The sequence below is a fragment of the Hemitrygon akajei genome, chromosome 6, assembly GCF_048418815.1.
Source record: "Hemitrygon akajei chromosome 6, sHemAka1.3, whole genome shotgun sequence".
NCBI classification, from domain to species: domain Eukaryota; kingdom Metazoa; phylum Chordata; class Chondrichthyes; order Myliobatiformes; family Dasyatidae; genus Hemitrygon; species Hemitrygon akajei.
The window spans coordinates 74197734-74215654 of record NC_133129.1 but is presented as its reverse complement, the minus strand read 5'-3'; the positions used below and the strand labels follow the sequence as shown (position 1 = coordinate 74215654).

Genomic DNA, 17921 nt, shown 5'->3' with positions numbered 1-17921 from the left:
AGCTGCCTGGAACCTCAGTTGATCTCACCTGGTAAGTCCATGGAAACCTTCGACCTCACCAAGTTCCCACAGCAATACGATGACCGAGCCCTTGCTTTCAGTAAAAAGGGAGGCCAGCATCCTGTTCTGTCACAGACTACGTGATCAGTCTTCTCCTGCGCACCACCCCTCCATGTCTGTTCTTCCAGTCCCCAGCTGGTGCAAGATTCTTCTCTGACAGAAAGAAAAACGGGGTCTTTGTCCCTGCATTGACTACTGTGTACTCAATAAAACCACCTTTAAGAACCAAAATCCTCCCCTTTTGATGGATAGGACATTCACATTACTCTGCAGGACAGAGATCTTCACCAAACAGGAAGTTGTAGAGAGCGTACAACCTGATCTGCATCATCTGGGGGATGAGCGGAAAACAGTGTTAATAACACCTACTGGCTACTATGAATACTTGGTGATTTCTTTCAGAATTTCCAATAATCCATCTGTTTTCTAAGTTTTCGTCAATGAGACCTTTCAAGAAATGCAAACCAGGTACGTGTTCATCTACCTCGATGGCATCTTCATCTTCTCCAAGGAACCTCAAGACCCCTGTCACGTTTGTTCAGCCCTTCAATATCTCCTCAAAAGCCAACTGTACTGTAAGTTCGAGAAATGCCGGTACCACACCCCATCACTTCCTTCCTGGGTTATGTTCTTTCACCCTAAGGCATAACCATGGTTCCAGAGAAAGAGCATGCCATTGTTGAATGGCCCCGACCACGCTTCCTAAAACAGCTATAACGCTTCTTTGGTTCTCCAACTTCTACTGCCATTTCATCAGGGATTAGCACCAAATTACCACACCTCTCACCTCCCTCACCTAGTGAACCACATCATCGATCATCTGCTCTGCTGCTGTGGACCATGGCTTTGAGGAGCTCAGGAGAAGCTTCATCACTACTCCCATAGTCTGGCATCCAAAGCCCTCTAGACCTTTTGTGGTAGAGGTGGGTGTATCTGACGTGGTCACTGGGGCCATCCTCTCTCAGCAAGGACTGGGTGGGAAGACATACCCTCGTGTCTTCTTCTCACACAAGTTTAACTCTACACAGCACCATTATGTAGTAGGAGACAGGGAGCTAATTGCCATTAAATGGGCCTTGGAGGAATGAAGACATTGATTGATGGGAAGCATCAAGCCCTTCCTGATCTGGACTGATTACCTGAACAGATAACAGACCCATACAACTGATCTGCCAGCTCAATCCCCAGGCTTGTTTGGCCCTCTTCTTCAAGCAATTCAACCACCATCTCCAGGTAGCTCCATGAACACTAAGGCGGATGTTCGACTAAGTTGACTAAGCTGAATTGGAGATCAACCCTCAGCCCATCATTCCATCCTTGTAGATCCTCACCCTAATCGCCTGGGTCCTTGAGAAAAGCGGGTAGGTCAGGCCCTGCAGCAAGGCCTGCTCTGGCCATCACACATGACAATCGCATATACATTCCAATGGCCATGCGCTCTGAAGCACTGCAGTGGGCCCACTCCTCAGCCCTCTCTGGCCATCCAGGTGCACAGTGGACTCTCGATTTTGTGTGACGCCAGTTGTGGTGACCCACCGTGATCAAAGACTTTGTTGGTTTATTGCTGCCTGCCCTCAATGTGCCTATCCAATTCCTTCAACCAGCAGTCCTTTGGGCTCTTCTGGTCTCTACCGATCTCTCGATACTCATAGTCTCACAGTTTCACATCGCCATGGATTTCGTCACAGGTCTGCCACCTTCTGATGGGGCCATGGTGATCATCACCATGGTGAACCGGTTCTCCCGGGTTCTTCATTGCGCTCCCCGAGCTTCCGGCAGCCACTAAGGTGGTTGACCTGATACATAAGCAGTTTCTCTGAGGCCATTATGTTGGTTTGCTGTCCACAAATCGTCTCACGTTTCTGGTGAGCCTTCTGCTTCACCCTCCACATCTCACTTAGTTTGTCCTCTGGCTATCATCTGCAGACCAAGGGTCAGTCAGAAAGAGCCAATTAGCAAGTGGAGAAATTTATGCAAACAAGAGAAAATCAGCAGATGATGGAAATCAAAGCAACACACACACACACACACACACACACACACACACACACACACACACACACACACACACACACACACACACACACACACAATGCTGGAGGAACTCAGCAGGACAGGCAAAGAGGATCAGAGGAGAGCAGAGATCACAGAGGGGGATCAGCGAGAGAGGCTTTCATTGAACTCCCATCGAAGGGAAATTTGAACTTCTTCAGGCTGTGCATTCCTGGAAAAGACTTCACAGTGTAGTAATTGTGGTGAACTACATATACCTGTCTGGACTGCTCCTGTGGCTCCTCCCACAGACCCCTGTATAAAGGCGATTGAGGCCTGAGCCCGGCCTCATTCTCCAGGATGTAGTGTTGTTCATTCTTCCAGTCAATAAAATTGATGCACCATCAATAACTCATTCTTCCAGTCAATAAAAGCCGATATCTCGCTTCTTACGTCTCAGAGTGAGTTGTTGATGGTGCATCAGTAATCGAATCATAAACAAGAGAAAATCTGCAGATGCTGGAAATCAAAGCAGCACACACAAAATGCTGGAGGAACTCAGCGGGCTAGGCAGCATCTTTTCCATAGATGCTGCCAGGCCTGCTGAGTTCCTCAAGCATTTTGTGGGTGTTGCCTGGACATTTCTACAATGGGAACTTTAAACCCTGGAATGTAAGATATTGAGGAGTGAACTGTATAACATCATGAGGGGCATAGACAATGTGAAAGCACATAGTCTTTATCAGAGGTCAAAATAGCCCCAGGATAGAACATTTAGAACAGAAATAAAGAGGAAGTTCTTTAATCAGAGGGTAGTGAATTAGTAGAATTCATTGCAACAGATGGCTGTGGAAGCCAAATTATTGGGTATATTTAAAGCAGAAGTTGTTAGTTTCTTGATTAGTAAGGGTGGCAGTGGTTGCATGGAGAAGGCAAGAGGATAGGTTGAGAGGGAAAATTTATTTGCCATAATTGAATGACAGAGCAGACTCAATGGACCAACTAACCTAATTTTGCTCCTACGTCTTGTGGTTTATCAGTGTTTTCGCACTGGTTAAGTTAACGAAAACATACAGTATTTGTAATGGGTTGAATTACAATACTGAGTAGAAACTAATTTTATCTTTTGGGTAGTAATGTGAGCACTATACATAAAAGTCAAAGAAAATATAGCAGCTTTAAGTCTGTACCATTCATTAAGCCCCAAGATGGCCTGAGTTCAGGAATTGTAGTCTGTTTAAAATTTACCTGTATGTTCACAAGAAAAATTATTGGAAAGACAATCAGCTGGGGTTGATGATATTGTGTAATAGCCTCTTATGGAGATGTTCAGTATGTATATTGGATAGAAAAAGCAGTGGCCTCAGTCATAATGGCTCCCTTTGTAAGATTGCTTGGGGTGCTCAGAATGTAGGCTTATGTGAGCACATTATGACTTGTCATTTCTCATGGAACTGCTACAAATTTCTGCTCTCCAGAAGAAAAACAGTCCTGAAGGAATTATGCCGCTGTATTGGAAAGAGGGTGATGGGAGTGATCTCAGTGATAAATGCCAGAAATGTAATGTCTGAATCTTTCCAGAATCGTGTACATCATTATTACAGTGTTTTTCTTTGTATTTTTCAGTTTCAGCTGCTGATTGAGATAGCGTGGCCTCTCTTTTTGTTCTTCATATTGATTTCCGTACGGCTCTCCTATCCACCTTACGAGCAGCATGAATGTAAGTGCCAATCACCTCGGTTTCAGACTGCACGTTACTGCGGTAGCTCATTGACCGCTGGTTTTTGGGCTCTTGATGAGTGTTGTACTCTTGGTAAATAAGATAAAAAGTTTGATTCCTTTCATGCCACCTGAAAGCAAATAAAACTGCTATTGGGCAGTTCTACTGTCAAACTCCACTAGGTCTATCATTTTGTAACAGCAAAAATCAGGTTAAACAATTGAATGTATGGTGTTGACAGGAGAAAATATAACTAGCAAAGTTATATAATTTTAGTCTCTAATCTTTAATTGTCTTCCATCTGCAAATCAGTAACTATTTTCACATTTAATTACAAGCAAAACTATTTTGTCAATTGACTGAAAGGAGAACAAATAAACCATTTCAATTGTAAATCGAGATTAGCTTCTCTACTACAAATAGAGTGTGGCACTGTGGTCTTAGTCACCAGAACACCTGCCCTGAGTGAATGCAAGTGAAGACATGTGAGATCACAGTCATCCACTATGTTGCATCCATTCTGTGATCTTTAATCTATTGCATCAGGCCTTTTCCTCATTAGCTTCAATGAACCTTGAATCGGATCAGGGTGAACTCTGGGACGTGGACTGATCGCCTGTCGGACTTTTGTATTTCTCAGCTGCGATTACAAAATACTGTCACCAGTTGGTGTGCCCAGTTAAACATTAAAACCATTTAGGGTATTTCAAAGAGCCAAAAAGCATTAACCCCAGTCCCAGAGTGCTATCCCAGAATTAAAAGCACTCTTGTAAAACAGAAAGCTATCCTCGTGTTGTAGCAAAATTTATTTCTTCAAGTATTATCACCAGAACTTAATGTTGTCATCACAGTGCTTCTTAAGGAACTTGCCATATGCAACTTGTATGTCTTATTCCCTGTATTACAATGACAATTACAGAAAACCTATTTCATTGGTTGTACATCACTTTGAAAGGTGATGAAAGTGATTTGAGTAATGCAGTATAAACCCTTCTCCTTTGGCATGTACTTACTTATCTAGAGATATCATACAGAATAGGCCCTTCCTGCCCTTCAAGCTGCACTGCCCAGTAACATTTGACAACCCCGATTTAACCCTAACCTGATCATAGGACCATTTACAATGACCATTTAACCTATCCGGTACACTTTTGGGGTGTGGGTGGAAACTGGAGGACCAGGAGACAACCTTCACTTTCCATAGGGAGGGCAAACAGAGCCTCCTTATAGAGGGTACCAGGATTGAATGCTGAACTCTGACATTGCGTCACGCTAACTGCTTTGTTATCATGGCACCCTGAATGATTGGCTGTATGGTTACATTCCAGGCATTACTGATGCTGACTTGGTTTATAAAAGTCAGTTCTGAGGAACACTTGTGACTTAAGTCTAATTATGACAGTCTGCTTAAGAAATTAATTTTATCGTTCTCCATCCAACGCCACCCTTTGCTGTGATAATACTGCTCAAGTTATGATTTCAACATTATTTTACCACCACTAATTCTTCTTGAGTGATGGATTAACAACAAAGAACACACTACTAATATATATCTTAAGAAGAATTAGAGCATAATTGGGGTTTGAGGAAAAGGACTCATTCCATTGGCCTATTCCTTTGGGAATTTATAAGTATTTATTTGGCTCCCTCCTCTAGAGCAAATTGGTGCTGCAAACATGTCACCAGCAGTCAGCACTGACATGACATAAACCTTCTAACCTTCTGGATTGAGGAAGGCTGATGGACAGTAAGACATTTTTTGGGAAGAGGGTGAGAGTCTTATAGAGTCTTCAGCAAATTTGCTGGCAGTGTTAACCATTGGAGCTCTCCTCATTAAGAGATGTAAAACACTACTGTATCAGTAAATCTAGATCCCTGTCTCAAGAAGGCCATGACCCAGTGATATTGCTGAAATAGCAATTATTGCTTTTGGGCCAAATATATGCGTGAACACATTCCCGTCCTGACTGAGATCAGGATCATTTGTTCAGAGAATCAGAAGTTTGATGGTCATTTCTAATGTAACACCCTGCCATCTAGGTCCCATTAATCCATCCTGATATGACTTTTTTTTTACCTTCAGCTAATTTTACACTAAAGCCTCATAGTACAGTATATTATCCATTGGCTTTTATATGAAATGCCCCTTTGACAGTACTGAAGCCGAATATTGGCTGTGTCAGGGTGGAGTTAGGTAAGTAGTGGTCAGTATTAGGTTCTTTTAACCTCGATTCAACATGTTAAACCATGAGTTGTTAAGTCATGGCTTCTTCTTCCCAATAGAGAATTATGCTTGAACTGTAAGAATTTCGAATGTATGATTAAATTTCTGTATGTTGGTGACCAATTTAACTCATGGTCTCTTTCAGAGTATCAGGGACAATATTTATTCCTCAGCCTACATTACTGAAATTGGTCATTAATACATTGTATTTTGTGAGAACCAGCTGTTTCCAAATGTGCCGTTTCTGTTCCTACATGATCGTACCTTGTGAATCACTTTGGGCAACCTGAAATTGTAAAAGGCACTTGCTCCTTAATGGCCTTGAGTAAGGATCTCTGTTTTTCTTCCCTGGAGGGGATTTCTGACCACCTTCTCCCTCCCCCCACCCCCAAAAAAATCCTTTGAACTGTTTTTATTGGCAGTCGGGGATGGAAAATGCATGCAACACACATTTCTAGTATCCGCAGATTTTCTCTTGTTTTTGATGGAAAATTCATACCAGTTCTGCCAGCAACATCCATATCCATTGAATGATTAAATAATAAAGTTATTACTCTTTTTTTTCCTCTCTCAGTCCTGTATGTTTTAGTTTTTGGTGTTCAAAGTACATTTACATTTATTATCAAAGTGTGTATGCAGTGTACAATGCTGACATTCAACTTCCCCACAGAAAGCCATAGAACAAAGAAGAACTATGGAACCTGTTCAAAGGAAGAAAAATCAACCCCCCCTCCCCCAGGCACAAAAAAAACAAATCACACAAATGGTAACAAAAACACCGTATCAAAAGGCATATTTCAATTCAGCTCAGTGTTCATTATCTGCAGGCCACCCCAATTTAAAATCACCTAAACTAGCAACAAAAAAGTAGCAACCATCAAACTAGGACACATCATGAATTAGAGTCAGCTTGTTACTTAAACTTATAATAGTTCACTTAACTTGGACAATCACATTGAAATATAATAATTTACAAGTTGATATTGCACCCTCTTATTTTATAGGGTAGGATAATGCAATGATTCTGATCTTGTACTTTGCTTTCAGTACTTTGCCTTCTCTAGGTTATACATGAGGTCTAGGTTTGAACTGTATTGATGGACCCTGAACCAGTATAGATTAGAGAAACAATTACTGATAGCTGATACTTATAACTGGCCGGGGAGAGTGGCATCATAGCAACAGTGCAACAACCTTTGATACTGATCAAATTTGTTAATCCATTCTTTGAGAGTTAAAACCTAACCAAAAGCTATATGATGTGTAATAATATTACTAAAGCAATTTAGAATGAAGATATACTATTAGTTAGTGTGCTGAGTAGGTTCTTATTAATATAAAAGGACTGAGTCACGTGGAATGTCTACCACATTCCCAAATATATCTCAGGATAAAGCAGGTTGCAGAAGTTTAATGAAGTTCACTGTGAAGCTTCCATTCATTCCATGCCTAATTCATTAATATTCATTATCAAAACTGTTTCATTGAGCGACAGGTCTGCCTTGCACACCTGGGCTTAGTCAGTTATGGTCTGGATATCATTACTAACGTGCTTAAAGTCTGGCTTTACTTCTTGCTTTCCTTCAGTAGATTGTAGTCATGCCAATATCAGATTTATCTTCTGCTGCTGTTTTACCAATTTAGTCTCATCATTGGGTTATGTCAGTGCACGTTGAACTAACAATGGGTAACACAGCTGCGTGCATTTTGGCTGACATCCTTCTTTAATAGATTGGCCTGCATGGCTGGTTAGATGGCTCTAAGTGAGATAATTGGATATGCAACCCAAATGGAATAATAATCATAGTAGAATTTCCAAGTGATTATTGCACCTCAAATACACCCGAATAGTTTGAATTCCTTTATTGAACCCATCCTTCACCCTTGTCCATTCAAGTTAACCATTCAGTACCTAAAGGTCCTCGAATAAACAGGGCTGTGACTGGGAAATAAGAAGCTGCTTTGTCAGGCATTTCATCCACTTCTCTTTCTTACTTCCTACAATATTGTTTGTATGTTTATATTCCCCACTTCTTTTTGCCTTTATGTTCTTTTGCTTCTATTTTTAATCCCCACCCACTGTCTCCATTCCTTATTGTGCTTGTCATCAGAGCTGTGGTTACTGTCGTCAGTTTTGAACAAATTGGGAGAGTGTTTTGATTGAGATAGCCAAGTAATTCCATAGCATACTAAGTAGCTATGACCTAGAAAATGGCCCAATGTGTCTGTTTATTCTAGACATGAGTGTTTGTCTTCATCTCAAAACCATTTCCATATCCCAGTCTCCAGTTTAGTTGTGTAAGTGATTTGAGTAGCACTTTTGTTTGGACAATCTGAATAAGTAACGCTGTCAGAGAAATGAAGTGTTTTGAGGACCACTTATTAAGAGCAAAAATCCAAGTTTATTTATTGAGATAGAGTGTGGAATAGGCCCTTCCAGCCCTTTGAGCCAGACCACACAGCAATCCCCAGATTTAATCCAAGCCTAGTCATGGGACAGTTTACAATGGCCAAGTAACCTACCAAGCAGTACATCTGTGGAGGAAACCAGAGCACACGGTCATGGGGAGAACGTACAAACTCCTTACAGGCAGTGACGGGATTTGAACCTGGGTCATCTGTATGGTAAAGCGCTGTGCTAACCACTACACTACCATGCCACTCCTTGGTTCTGAAACAAACTGTTGAAAGTATAATCACAGAATTGCAATATCATATATTATAGTAGAAAAGGAAGCAGTTTAGCCTATCACTTGTACAAGTCATTAAAGAGCTACCCCAGCCCTGAGATCACAGCATGAGATCAAGTACATGTCTATTACTTTCTCCAGTTTTGAAGAGAGTAGAATGGAGGACGGTTGAGGGCAAGACTAACTGGACAGCTCTTTCACATGGTCAAGACTGGCTCATAGCCATCTCCTGTGTTGCATCATTCTATGACTCTAAGTTAACTTTTCACTAGTCTATAGCAATAGCAGAAAAGACTCAAAAATAGTAAGTTGAGATGATAGGCCTGTATTAATATGGAAGATGTAGGAAGAGGAAATGATCAATGAATTTTTACACTTCCAAGATGTGCTGGAATAGAAGACATGGGAAGTGCTGAATGGAACATGTTCAAGAATTATAAAATCAGTAATGCACAGAAGGAGACAATTTGGTCCTTCATGTACATGAGAGCACTTCTTAAAGCAATCCCATCAGTCCTATTCCCAAATCCTTCTCCAGAGCCTTGCAGTGTCAAGCTGACCACTCTTGTGAGTTAAGAGTTATAGATCAAAATGACCAAAAGTGCAAAAGAAGGTTTTTTCCCCTCACTTGGCTATTTCATCATCGCTTGAGGTTTCCATTCCATTGCCCTCAAACTCATGGGAAAATATCTTCTGTCTTATAAATTGATGTGATAAATAAATTTAAAATTGCAGAGAAAGTGATAGGAGGGATAGATAGATAGGACAAAGGGATTATTTGTGTGGGGAAGAGTAGGTCAAGGGGTTAGGGAGACAGACGGAGGGTTATTATTCTTTTCAATGTTCTGTCACTGATGGAAGGGCTGTGGGTCAGGTCCAACAGATCAAGCTGTTAAAAAATGGAGGGATGATCACTGATGGAAGACAGGCAGAAATTATGTGGTCTGACAGAAAAGAATAATGAGATGCTTAAAGGTTGGAGAACCTGCTGTGCAGGTTGACTCTGTGGTTAAGAAGGCATACGGGTATATTGGCCTTCATCAACTGTGGGATTGAGTTTAGGAGCTGAGAGGTAATGTTGCAGCTATATAGGACCCTGGTCAGACTCCACTTGGAGTATTGTGCTCAGTTCTGGTCATTTCACTACAGGAAGGATGTGGAAACCATAGAAAGGGTGCAGAGGAGATATACAAGGATGTTGCCTGGATTGAGGGGCATACCTTATGAGAATAGGTTAAGTGAACTTGGCCTTTTCTCCTTGGAGCAACAGGATGAGAGGCAACCTGATAGAGGTTTATAAGATGATGAGAGGCATTGATCATGTGCATAGTCAGAGGCTTTTTCCCATGGCTGAAATAGCTAGCACAAGAGGGCACAGTTTTAAGGTGCTTGGAAGTAGGTACAGAGGAGATGTCAGGGGTAAGTTTTTTTACGCACAGAGTGGTGAGTGCGTGGAATGGGCTGCCGAAGACAGGGGTGGAGGTGGATACAATAGGGTCTTTTAAGACACTCCTGGATGGGTACATGGAGCTTAGAAAAATAGAGGACTATGGGTGTGCTGTAGGTTTTCCATGTTTCTATGTTTCTAATTTCCTTTTCATTCTGGGATGGAGGTGGAGGGGGGGGTGGTGTTGTGCTGCAAGATGCTCTGTTCAAGAATGAGGTATTGTTTCTCATGCTTGTATTGGGTTATCTTCTTGCTGTGTACTGTAGGTCATCCACATAGTTTACTCATCTGTATCTTCCATAATTTTTGAAAGACTACCTTGCACACCGTTATATCAATTGTTAATGCATAGATACAGCACCCATTCTTGGGGTGCACCACTGTTCAGCATTTGCTACTGATCACCCCTTTCACAAGTCTAGTTTTCGCCTGGCACAAGAAAAATGAATTATTTTAAACTATCTATTGGGGCAAGCGTGAACTAAAAAAAGTCTCATGTGATAGAAATCTCAGGTCCAAAGTTGCTTGTTCTTTCTACGCATGTTCCATTTGTGGCATGATATTGGATGTCTCCAACCTGTGCACTGATTGGATGGCACAATAGACAGGATAAAGCAAAGTCATACCATAAATGAACAGAGTAAACTGATTTAGATGAATACGCAGAAACTGGACAAGGTCTACATGTAACTACAGTTACTTTCTTTTCTGTTTATTTAGGCCATTTCCCAAACAAGGCAATGCCTTCTGCCGGCACTCTGCCATGGATACAAGGAATTATCTGTAATGCAAACAACCCATGCTTTCGCTATCCAACGCCTGGTGAATCGGCCGGAGTGACTGGAAATTTTGACAAATCGATGTGAGTGAGAGATGGGCTCATTGCGGTACTTGCAATAGTTCTCAGGGCTCCGGCAGCCTTTCTGATTTATTTTAAAACATTAATACTGAGACTGATGAATAAAAATATTTTGTGTTTTGCTTGTGACTCACTTTTTCAAATGGGATTAACTTAAATGGAAATGTTGGTCAGCAGAGATCAGTTGTTCTAAAGAATATTTTTCCTTGTGTATGAAAATATAGTAATATACATAGATGCACTGAGTTGAACTTGATACCTTTTCACATGTCGTTCCAATATATCTTTAATTCTTCACAAAACTAATTTTGTCAAAATTGTGGTACTCTGGTGTGTTAACCAGAGTTAGCTGATTTATCTTAAGCATTACTAGTTGGTTGGAAACATGCAATTTCCCCATAAAATCAAGCTGACTCTTAAACAGAGCGGATCTGAACTCCAACAAACAGAACAGTTTTGACTTCAGTGGCTGAGCTGAACATAAATATATTATTTCATATTTGTCTACCTACGTATTTCACTTTTCAATATTGAGATTTAGGAAATTGAGCAACTGATTAGTTCAAGTAACAGAGGACGAATAGACAAAGGTGGGAATGACTTACAATTTAAGAGTCAATAACAATTTATCTTTCATTCATCGTAGTTTGTCACATTTTCCTTCATATCTAGCTGTATCCAGGAATCTCAATCGGATTATTTCTAAGGGTTGTTGTTGTGATAGCAAAGATCTACCTTTTCACGTTAAAATGAACTGATGTAAAAGCCTAACTTTAAAACAGCAAATGGTGCAAAGAAAGTGTATGAAACTGATCTGCATCAGGCTGACAACGTGACTTTTCTCTTTCATTTTTAAACCCAGTGAAATGTATGAGATCTGCTTATTTTGACCTCAGTTCTAAACCTTTGCAAAGCTGGGGTGCCATGCAATCCAATATTCAGTTTAAACGTTTAGATAGAAGTTACACCTCCTTTAGATTATAAGAAATTTGAGGTTGCGTATGTGTTCTGACCTGTATTTGAGTTAACAGAAGTGATGTTACTTTGAAAGTTAAACAATTAAACCATTTAACCTAATAATACACAGCATAATCTGTCCTGCAGAAGACACCAAACAGTAGAAATCACCAAAACATTTGATCATTTTAACCCTGAAAATCATAATGCATCACTCCAAACGTATAATGTTATTGAAATATTGGATCTAACTGGCGTCACAAGTCTGTGTTAAAATCTACAGGGTACACAAGGCAGGAGTACAATTGTGTTTTAGTTCGCAGCTTCATTGCTATAAAAGATGTTTTGTTGTTGCTTTTAAGAATAGATATATAGTACCAAATTGAATTTTTGATAAAGTTGTTTTACTTGGTCTTTCGTTGCAGCATTTCCCGCCTGTTTCTTGATGCCAAGAAGATAATACTGTACAGCCAGAGGGATGGAAACATGGAAGCCTTCCACAAGCTGTATGAAGCGCTGAAAAGATTCAGCAACTCTACTCTCGGTACTGTTCTCAATAATTACTCCCCCCTAGTTCATGATGACCCCTCTTTTTATGTCTTTATCTGGATTTATCAGCAACGTACTGTGCATTTGACATAGTTGTAAAACAGTTAATGCATTGGGCAGAAAACTTAGTATTACAGCAGTTTAACATCAAGACGTGAGAGTAAAGGAGACTGAAATCTTGGTCCGAGTTCCTTTTAATAGTCATAGCAAATATGCGAGAGAGGCAGATGAATTAGGGATTGGCCCCACAAAACTGAATGAGATGGTGGAGTGATGATCATCTGGAATTTTGAAGAGTTGAGATTTGGAGGTACTCAAAGAGTCTTGAAGACTGCAGGAACATCATTAACTAATGCACATTTGCATATTTTTAATGTTCAAGGGGTAAAAGTTTGTTATTGGGTAGCTTCCCTATACAGTACAATTGACTAACTCTTATATTATCTTTCCAACACTTTGTTTTGGAGTGCAGTCTATTTTATGTGACTTAACTTTTATAAGTTAGAATGGAAAGTATTAGCACTGTTCCATTCCAGGTACTTAAGCTTTTACTGGCATAATTGAAGTCATGCCATTCAGAGAGTGTTGCACTGTTAGATGTGGCAGCTTTTAGAAGAATTATTGAAACAAGATCTAATCTATTTGGCAAGCTGGGTGTTAAGGGTGTAAAGGCCTTATTTTGAAGAAGAGCAAATGAGTTCTCCACATTACCCTGACCAATATTTATTCTTTAGGACTGCCCTAAGGCAGATTATCTGGTCATTATCACGCTGGTGTAGTGGAAACATGCTGCTGTGCTCTGATTGGTTTCTCCATTTACAGCAATACAATAATGCTTCCATTTTGCAGTGACTGAATTGGCTGCCATGGGAAATGCTGAACTTTTGAAATGGATTGTGCAATTACAAGAGAGAGAGAAAAAACAAAATATTGGAAATGCTCAGCCAATTCAGCTTCATGCATCTGTACAAGCCTGAGTTCACATTACAGAGAATAATCTAGTAGCAGTTCCGACACCAACAGAGTTTCATGGCTGGTTCTGACACGAACCGTCTCTCACAGTTCTATCAGTGCTTTTTCATCTTTACTGCCCTCACTTCTCTAACTCTATCTCCAACAGACTGAATTTGCAGGCCTTCTGTTCTTCACTTAGATACTGCCATTTTTGTTCTTGCCATCACAGGCCTACTCCCTCCACCTCTCTCTCCTTCTGTTTTACAGTTTTCATCAACTTACAACATTGACTCTGTCACATCTCCACAGATGCTTCCTGACTTGCAGTATTTCTTGTTTGTATTTCCAGTTTTCAGCATCCATAGATTTCTGGCTTGTGGATCCTATAATTCAGAATTGATTTAGAAAAGTGCTTCTTTTTGAATCTGACCGACTTTTCTGGGTAGAGAGAGTGAGGATGAGACCACTGCTATCAGCTGTGAACAGGTGGCAGGATTTTCTGTAGAATGTGCCTTCAGGAAGTGTTCATGCTCACACACTTGCAAAAGGTTGTCTGTATAGATCAGAGTTGGCTGGTATATTGCTAAAGTGAAAAATTGCATTCTCTTCCAGCCATCCCCAAGGAGTAGTTTTCCTCCACTGCTGTGTTGCTTCTGAAACTGAAATGCCTCAAACCAAACCAGTAGATAAGTTTTACGTTGATATGTATGAATGGGAGCTTTAAACATTCTGAATCAGGATCAGGTTTATTTTCACTATTATATGATGGGGAATTTGTGGTAGCAGTACAGTGCAAAGACGGAAAAACTACTATAAATTACAAAGTAAATAAATAATATAAACAGAAGGAATGATGAAGTAGTATTCATGGGTTTGTGGACTATTTAGAAATCTGGCAGAGGGGAAGAGATTTTTTCTAAATCATTGATTGTGGGTGCTCGGGCTCTGTCCCTCCTCCCTAGCGGAGAAGAGAGCATGTCTGGGATGGTGAAGGTCCTTATTGAACATCTTGAAGCACTGCCTCTTGAAGGTGTCCTCATTGGTGGAGAGGGTTGTGCTCATGGTAGCAATTCATCCAATCCATTCTTTTATTAACAAGTCCATCCAGTCAATTACAAAAATGCTTTTAACGTATTTGCTGCAAGTGTGTGGTATGTCTAGAGGGGTCCTGTACTTTTGAAGCAACACACCCAAAAGGCTGGAGGAAATCAGCAGGTCAGGCAGCATCTATGGAAAAGAATAAACGGTCAATGTTTCGGGCCAAGAACTTTCTTCAGGACTGCGAAGGAAGGGGGAAGTTGCCAGAATAAAAAGCTAGGAGGAGGGGAAGGAGACTAGCTGGAAGATGATAGGTGAAGCCAGGTGGGTGGGAAAGGTCAAGGGCTGGAGAAGAAAGAATCTGATAGGAGAGGAGAATGGACTGTAGGAGAAAAGGAAGTAAGAGTGGACCCAGGCAGAAGGAATAGGCAGGTGCAAAGAAGTAAAATGTCAGAGTGGGGAATAGAGGAAGTGGTGTAGGAAGTGGAGTTTGTTTACCAGAGAGAGGAATCAATATTCATGCCATTGGATTGGAGAGTACTTTTGAAGTATCCTCACTGTTATAATGTAAGGAACAAAGCAGTTAGTTTGCAGACATGTAACTTATAAACATCAATGCTGAAATGGCCAGAACATTTCTAAGTAGCATTGATTGATGGATAAGGAATAGCTGGCACAACAGAGAGGATTCTCTGGCATTCTGTGAGGGCCTTTGGATTGATGAGCTAAGTACATGGATTTCCAGAGGCATTGAGCCCTACAACTGTAGCAGCTCTGGAGAAGCTATGGCACCACTAATCAAAAATGCTTTGCTATAATCTGTATATTGAAATTCGTGTATGTGCACCTGACGTTCCTTCAGTGATGAGGATGGAGAGAAAGAAAGTTAATATCAATTTGTTGTTGACATCAGTTAAATTAAGTCTTGATGCACTATGATTGTCAAATATCACTTTTTTTAACAAATGCTCTTGGAAAACCTTTTAATTTTAGGATGGAGACTTTGTAAGATTAGCCTTACCCTAACTGGGCCTCCCCTGTCCTTAATATGCAGATACACTGTTGGAACAGGGTGCAATATTGATATTACAATCTTTTAAATTCCACCTTTCAAGCAGGAGTGAATGCTGCCTGAACTCCGTATATGAATTTCCTTATGACGTAGAAGGACACGTCTGTCTGTGAGCGTATGATAGCTCACAGAACACGCCCGTGACCCACTCACTTTCTCTGCAGCCTTTTCTTATCTGCTCTTCCTGTGATCCCAGCTACTCTTCTCGGAATTCTGTCATTCATCTATCCACTGGAGACAGTTCACAGTCACAGAATACCCTTCCAACTTGCACATCCTTGTGAACGTGGGAGGAAACAGAAGCACTCTGGGAAAACCCATCCAGCCACAGGCAGAACATTCAAACTCCAAAATGATAGCACCAGATGTCTAATTTGAACCCTGGTCTCTGGAATTGTGAGTTAGTGGCGCGATGGGCCAAACACTCTTCCATTTACAGCAGTTCCTTTAAAGCCGTCCTTAACCTTTTAAAGACGTCAGACAGATCCTACATAGTGTACATCACAAAAATGTGGTTGATTAAAAACCTTGTTTGCCTCAGTCCATTAGCCTTGTCCTTAAATCCTTTGACTAATTTGAGAAAAGCAGGTGCTGTGTGGTTTAATATTTGTATCCATCAGGTTGTTTCTGTGTTGTAATTTTAAGTGCCAAATAAGGCACAGGCTGTTTATGTTTCGAAAAATTCATTCCGAAGTACATCTATACTGATACAGATTAGAGGTACGGCTTGCCAGTAAAATGCTGTGTGATGAGATCTGTTATCTTGAGTTTGTGCTAGCTGGACAGTAAACACCCTAGGCTATACTGGGTAGCTGACTTCTGTGCCAAGAATAACATTGCAGTTTGCAAAGATAATTAGAGACTGGGCAGAGGGGAGGTGGATTTTAACTCCCCACGTTCAAATGATCAATGGGGTAGAACTACATCTCGGTGTTACAGTGTTGCAGCTGTAGTGCTCTTTGTCACAGCTCCAGTAATCCAGCTTCGTTCCTGGCCTCTGTGTGGAGTTTGCACGCTCTCCCTGTGATTGCAGGGGTTATTCTCCTACATTGATAAAAATCTCTGTTAAATTGCTCACAGCTAAGTAGCTTTTAGAGTGTGGTTGAGTGGTAGAAACAGGAGGGTTGATAGGAAAGTGGGGATGTTTGAATGGAATTCGTGTAAATAGGTGCTTGGTGCAGACTCTGGGATGAAGGAGCTATTTTTGGCTGTAGTACTCAAAGTGTCAATCACCAAGTTTTCAGGCAATTGCTTCCCCCCCCCCCCCCCCCCGACGTATTTGTAAGGAAATATGAGATTTGACAATTTCACATCTGTATTTAATCTTGCATTTGTTTACACCACACAAATGTTGAAACAATGCTGGCAATGTCTTAATAGGAGTTCAGTAAGCATGGGGTCTGTCCACCCCTCAGGCCACCAGGCGGGGAGGACAAAAATGAACTGCAGGTTACTTTATATGGCCAGGGGAGCATGAATGTTCTTCTGAAGCCTAGATCGAATGTGATGTCTCCAACCCCATCATGTACCCCTCCCAGCTAACGTTTTCACTCCCTACGATTTTTCCCAAAAAAGCTCTTGCTGTTAATTAAGTTTGCTCCCTATTTGAAATAACAAACAAGCAAAGAAATAACTCCCAACTGAGCATCCTTATTTGGAAGGTAGCAATTCAAAATTAAGCTGCAGTGCCTGGTACCACAACGTACTGTATCAAGAGTCCAAGCATGCTACACAAGCATTTGTTTAATACTACTCCATAACTTTAAAATTAGTTAACTATTGTATTAATGTGCAGTTTCAAATTCTGCCAGTTATGAAATTGTAAATCTTTCGATCTTTCCAGTCACTGCAGTCTTCCCAACAAGCTGCCCTCAGGTAGTACAACTGTAAGTGGTATTTGGTGCCACTTGTGAACCTGTGTCCTTCGCTTTCTTCTTAAGCAATCCCTCAGGACCACAGAGGATTTGCTTCTGCTCTGTTTTAAGGAGACCAATGGGGTCCTGCAGAATCTACCTTAGATAAGTTAGGAGGTTTCGGATGGGAAGAGTGAGGTAGTGCACTCCTTTTGCCAGTGATGTTGCACTCCCAATACAAGGACCTGAAGGGTCTCAGTGCCACTTTAAATGCACTTTATGTAGTCATGGACCCAGGATTCTTATATAGCTTTTCTGGATGCCAGAAAGTCCACCACAGCAATCCGGACTTTGGTTGCTTTCTAAAGTCTCTATCTTTGTACTCCTGTTTTCAAACCATTTTTCATCCTGATTCTGTGTAGACTTTTGACTTTGCTCCTTTATGGTTATTCATCAGAAATTAATTCCCACCAATTCCTTTTCATTCACTCCAAGATAATTATTCG

General features: G+C 40.9%; 1 protein-coding gene and 1 long non-coding RNA gene across 2 annotated transcripts in view; one reads left to right on the top strand and one right to left on the bottom strand.

Annotated features, from left to right (window-relative positions):
• LOC140729167 (phospholipid-transporting ATPase ABCA1-like) overlaps positions 1-17921 on the top strand; it is a 165281-nt gene that overhangs the window by 40272 nt on the left and 107088 nt on the right. Inside the window, exons 3-5 of the mRNA XM_073048637.1 lie at positions 3679-3772; positions 10854-10995; positions 12375-12493. Coding sequence (XP_072904738.1) covers positions 3679-3772; positions 10854-10995; positions 12375-12493 — 355 coding nt within the window. The remainder of the gene's footprint in view (positions 1-3678; positions 3773-10853; positions 10996-12374; positions 12494-17921) is intronic.
• LOC140729168 (uncharacterized) overlaps positions 14564-17921 on the bottom strand; it is a 60034-nt gene continuing 56676 nt past the window's right edge. The window contains exon 3 of the long non-coding RNA XR_012099279.1: positions 14564-14679. This is a non-coding gene — a long non-coding RNA (uncharacterized lncRNA). The remainder of the gene's footprint in view (positions 14680-17921) is intronic.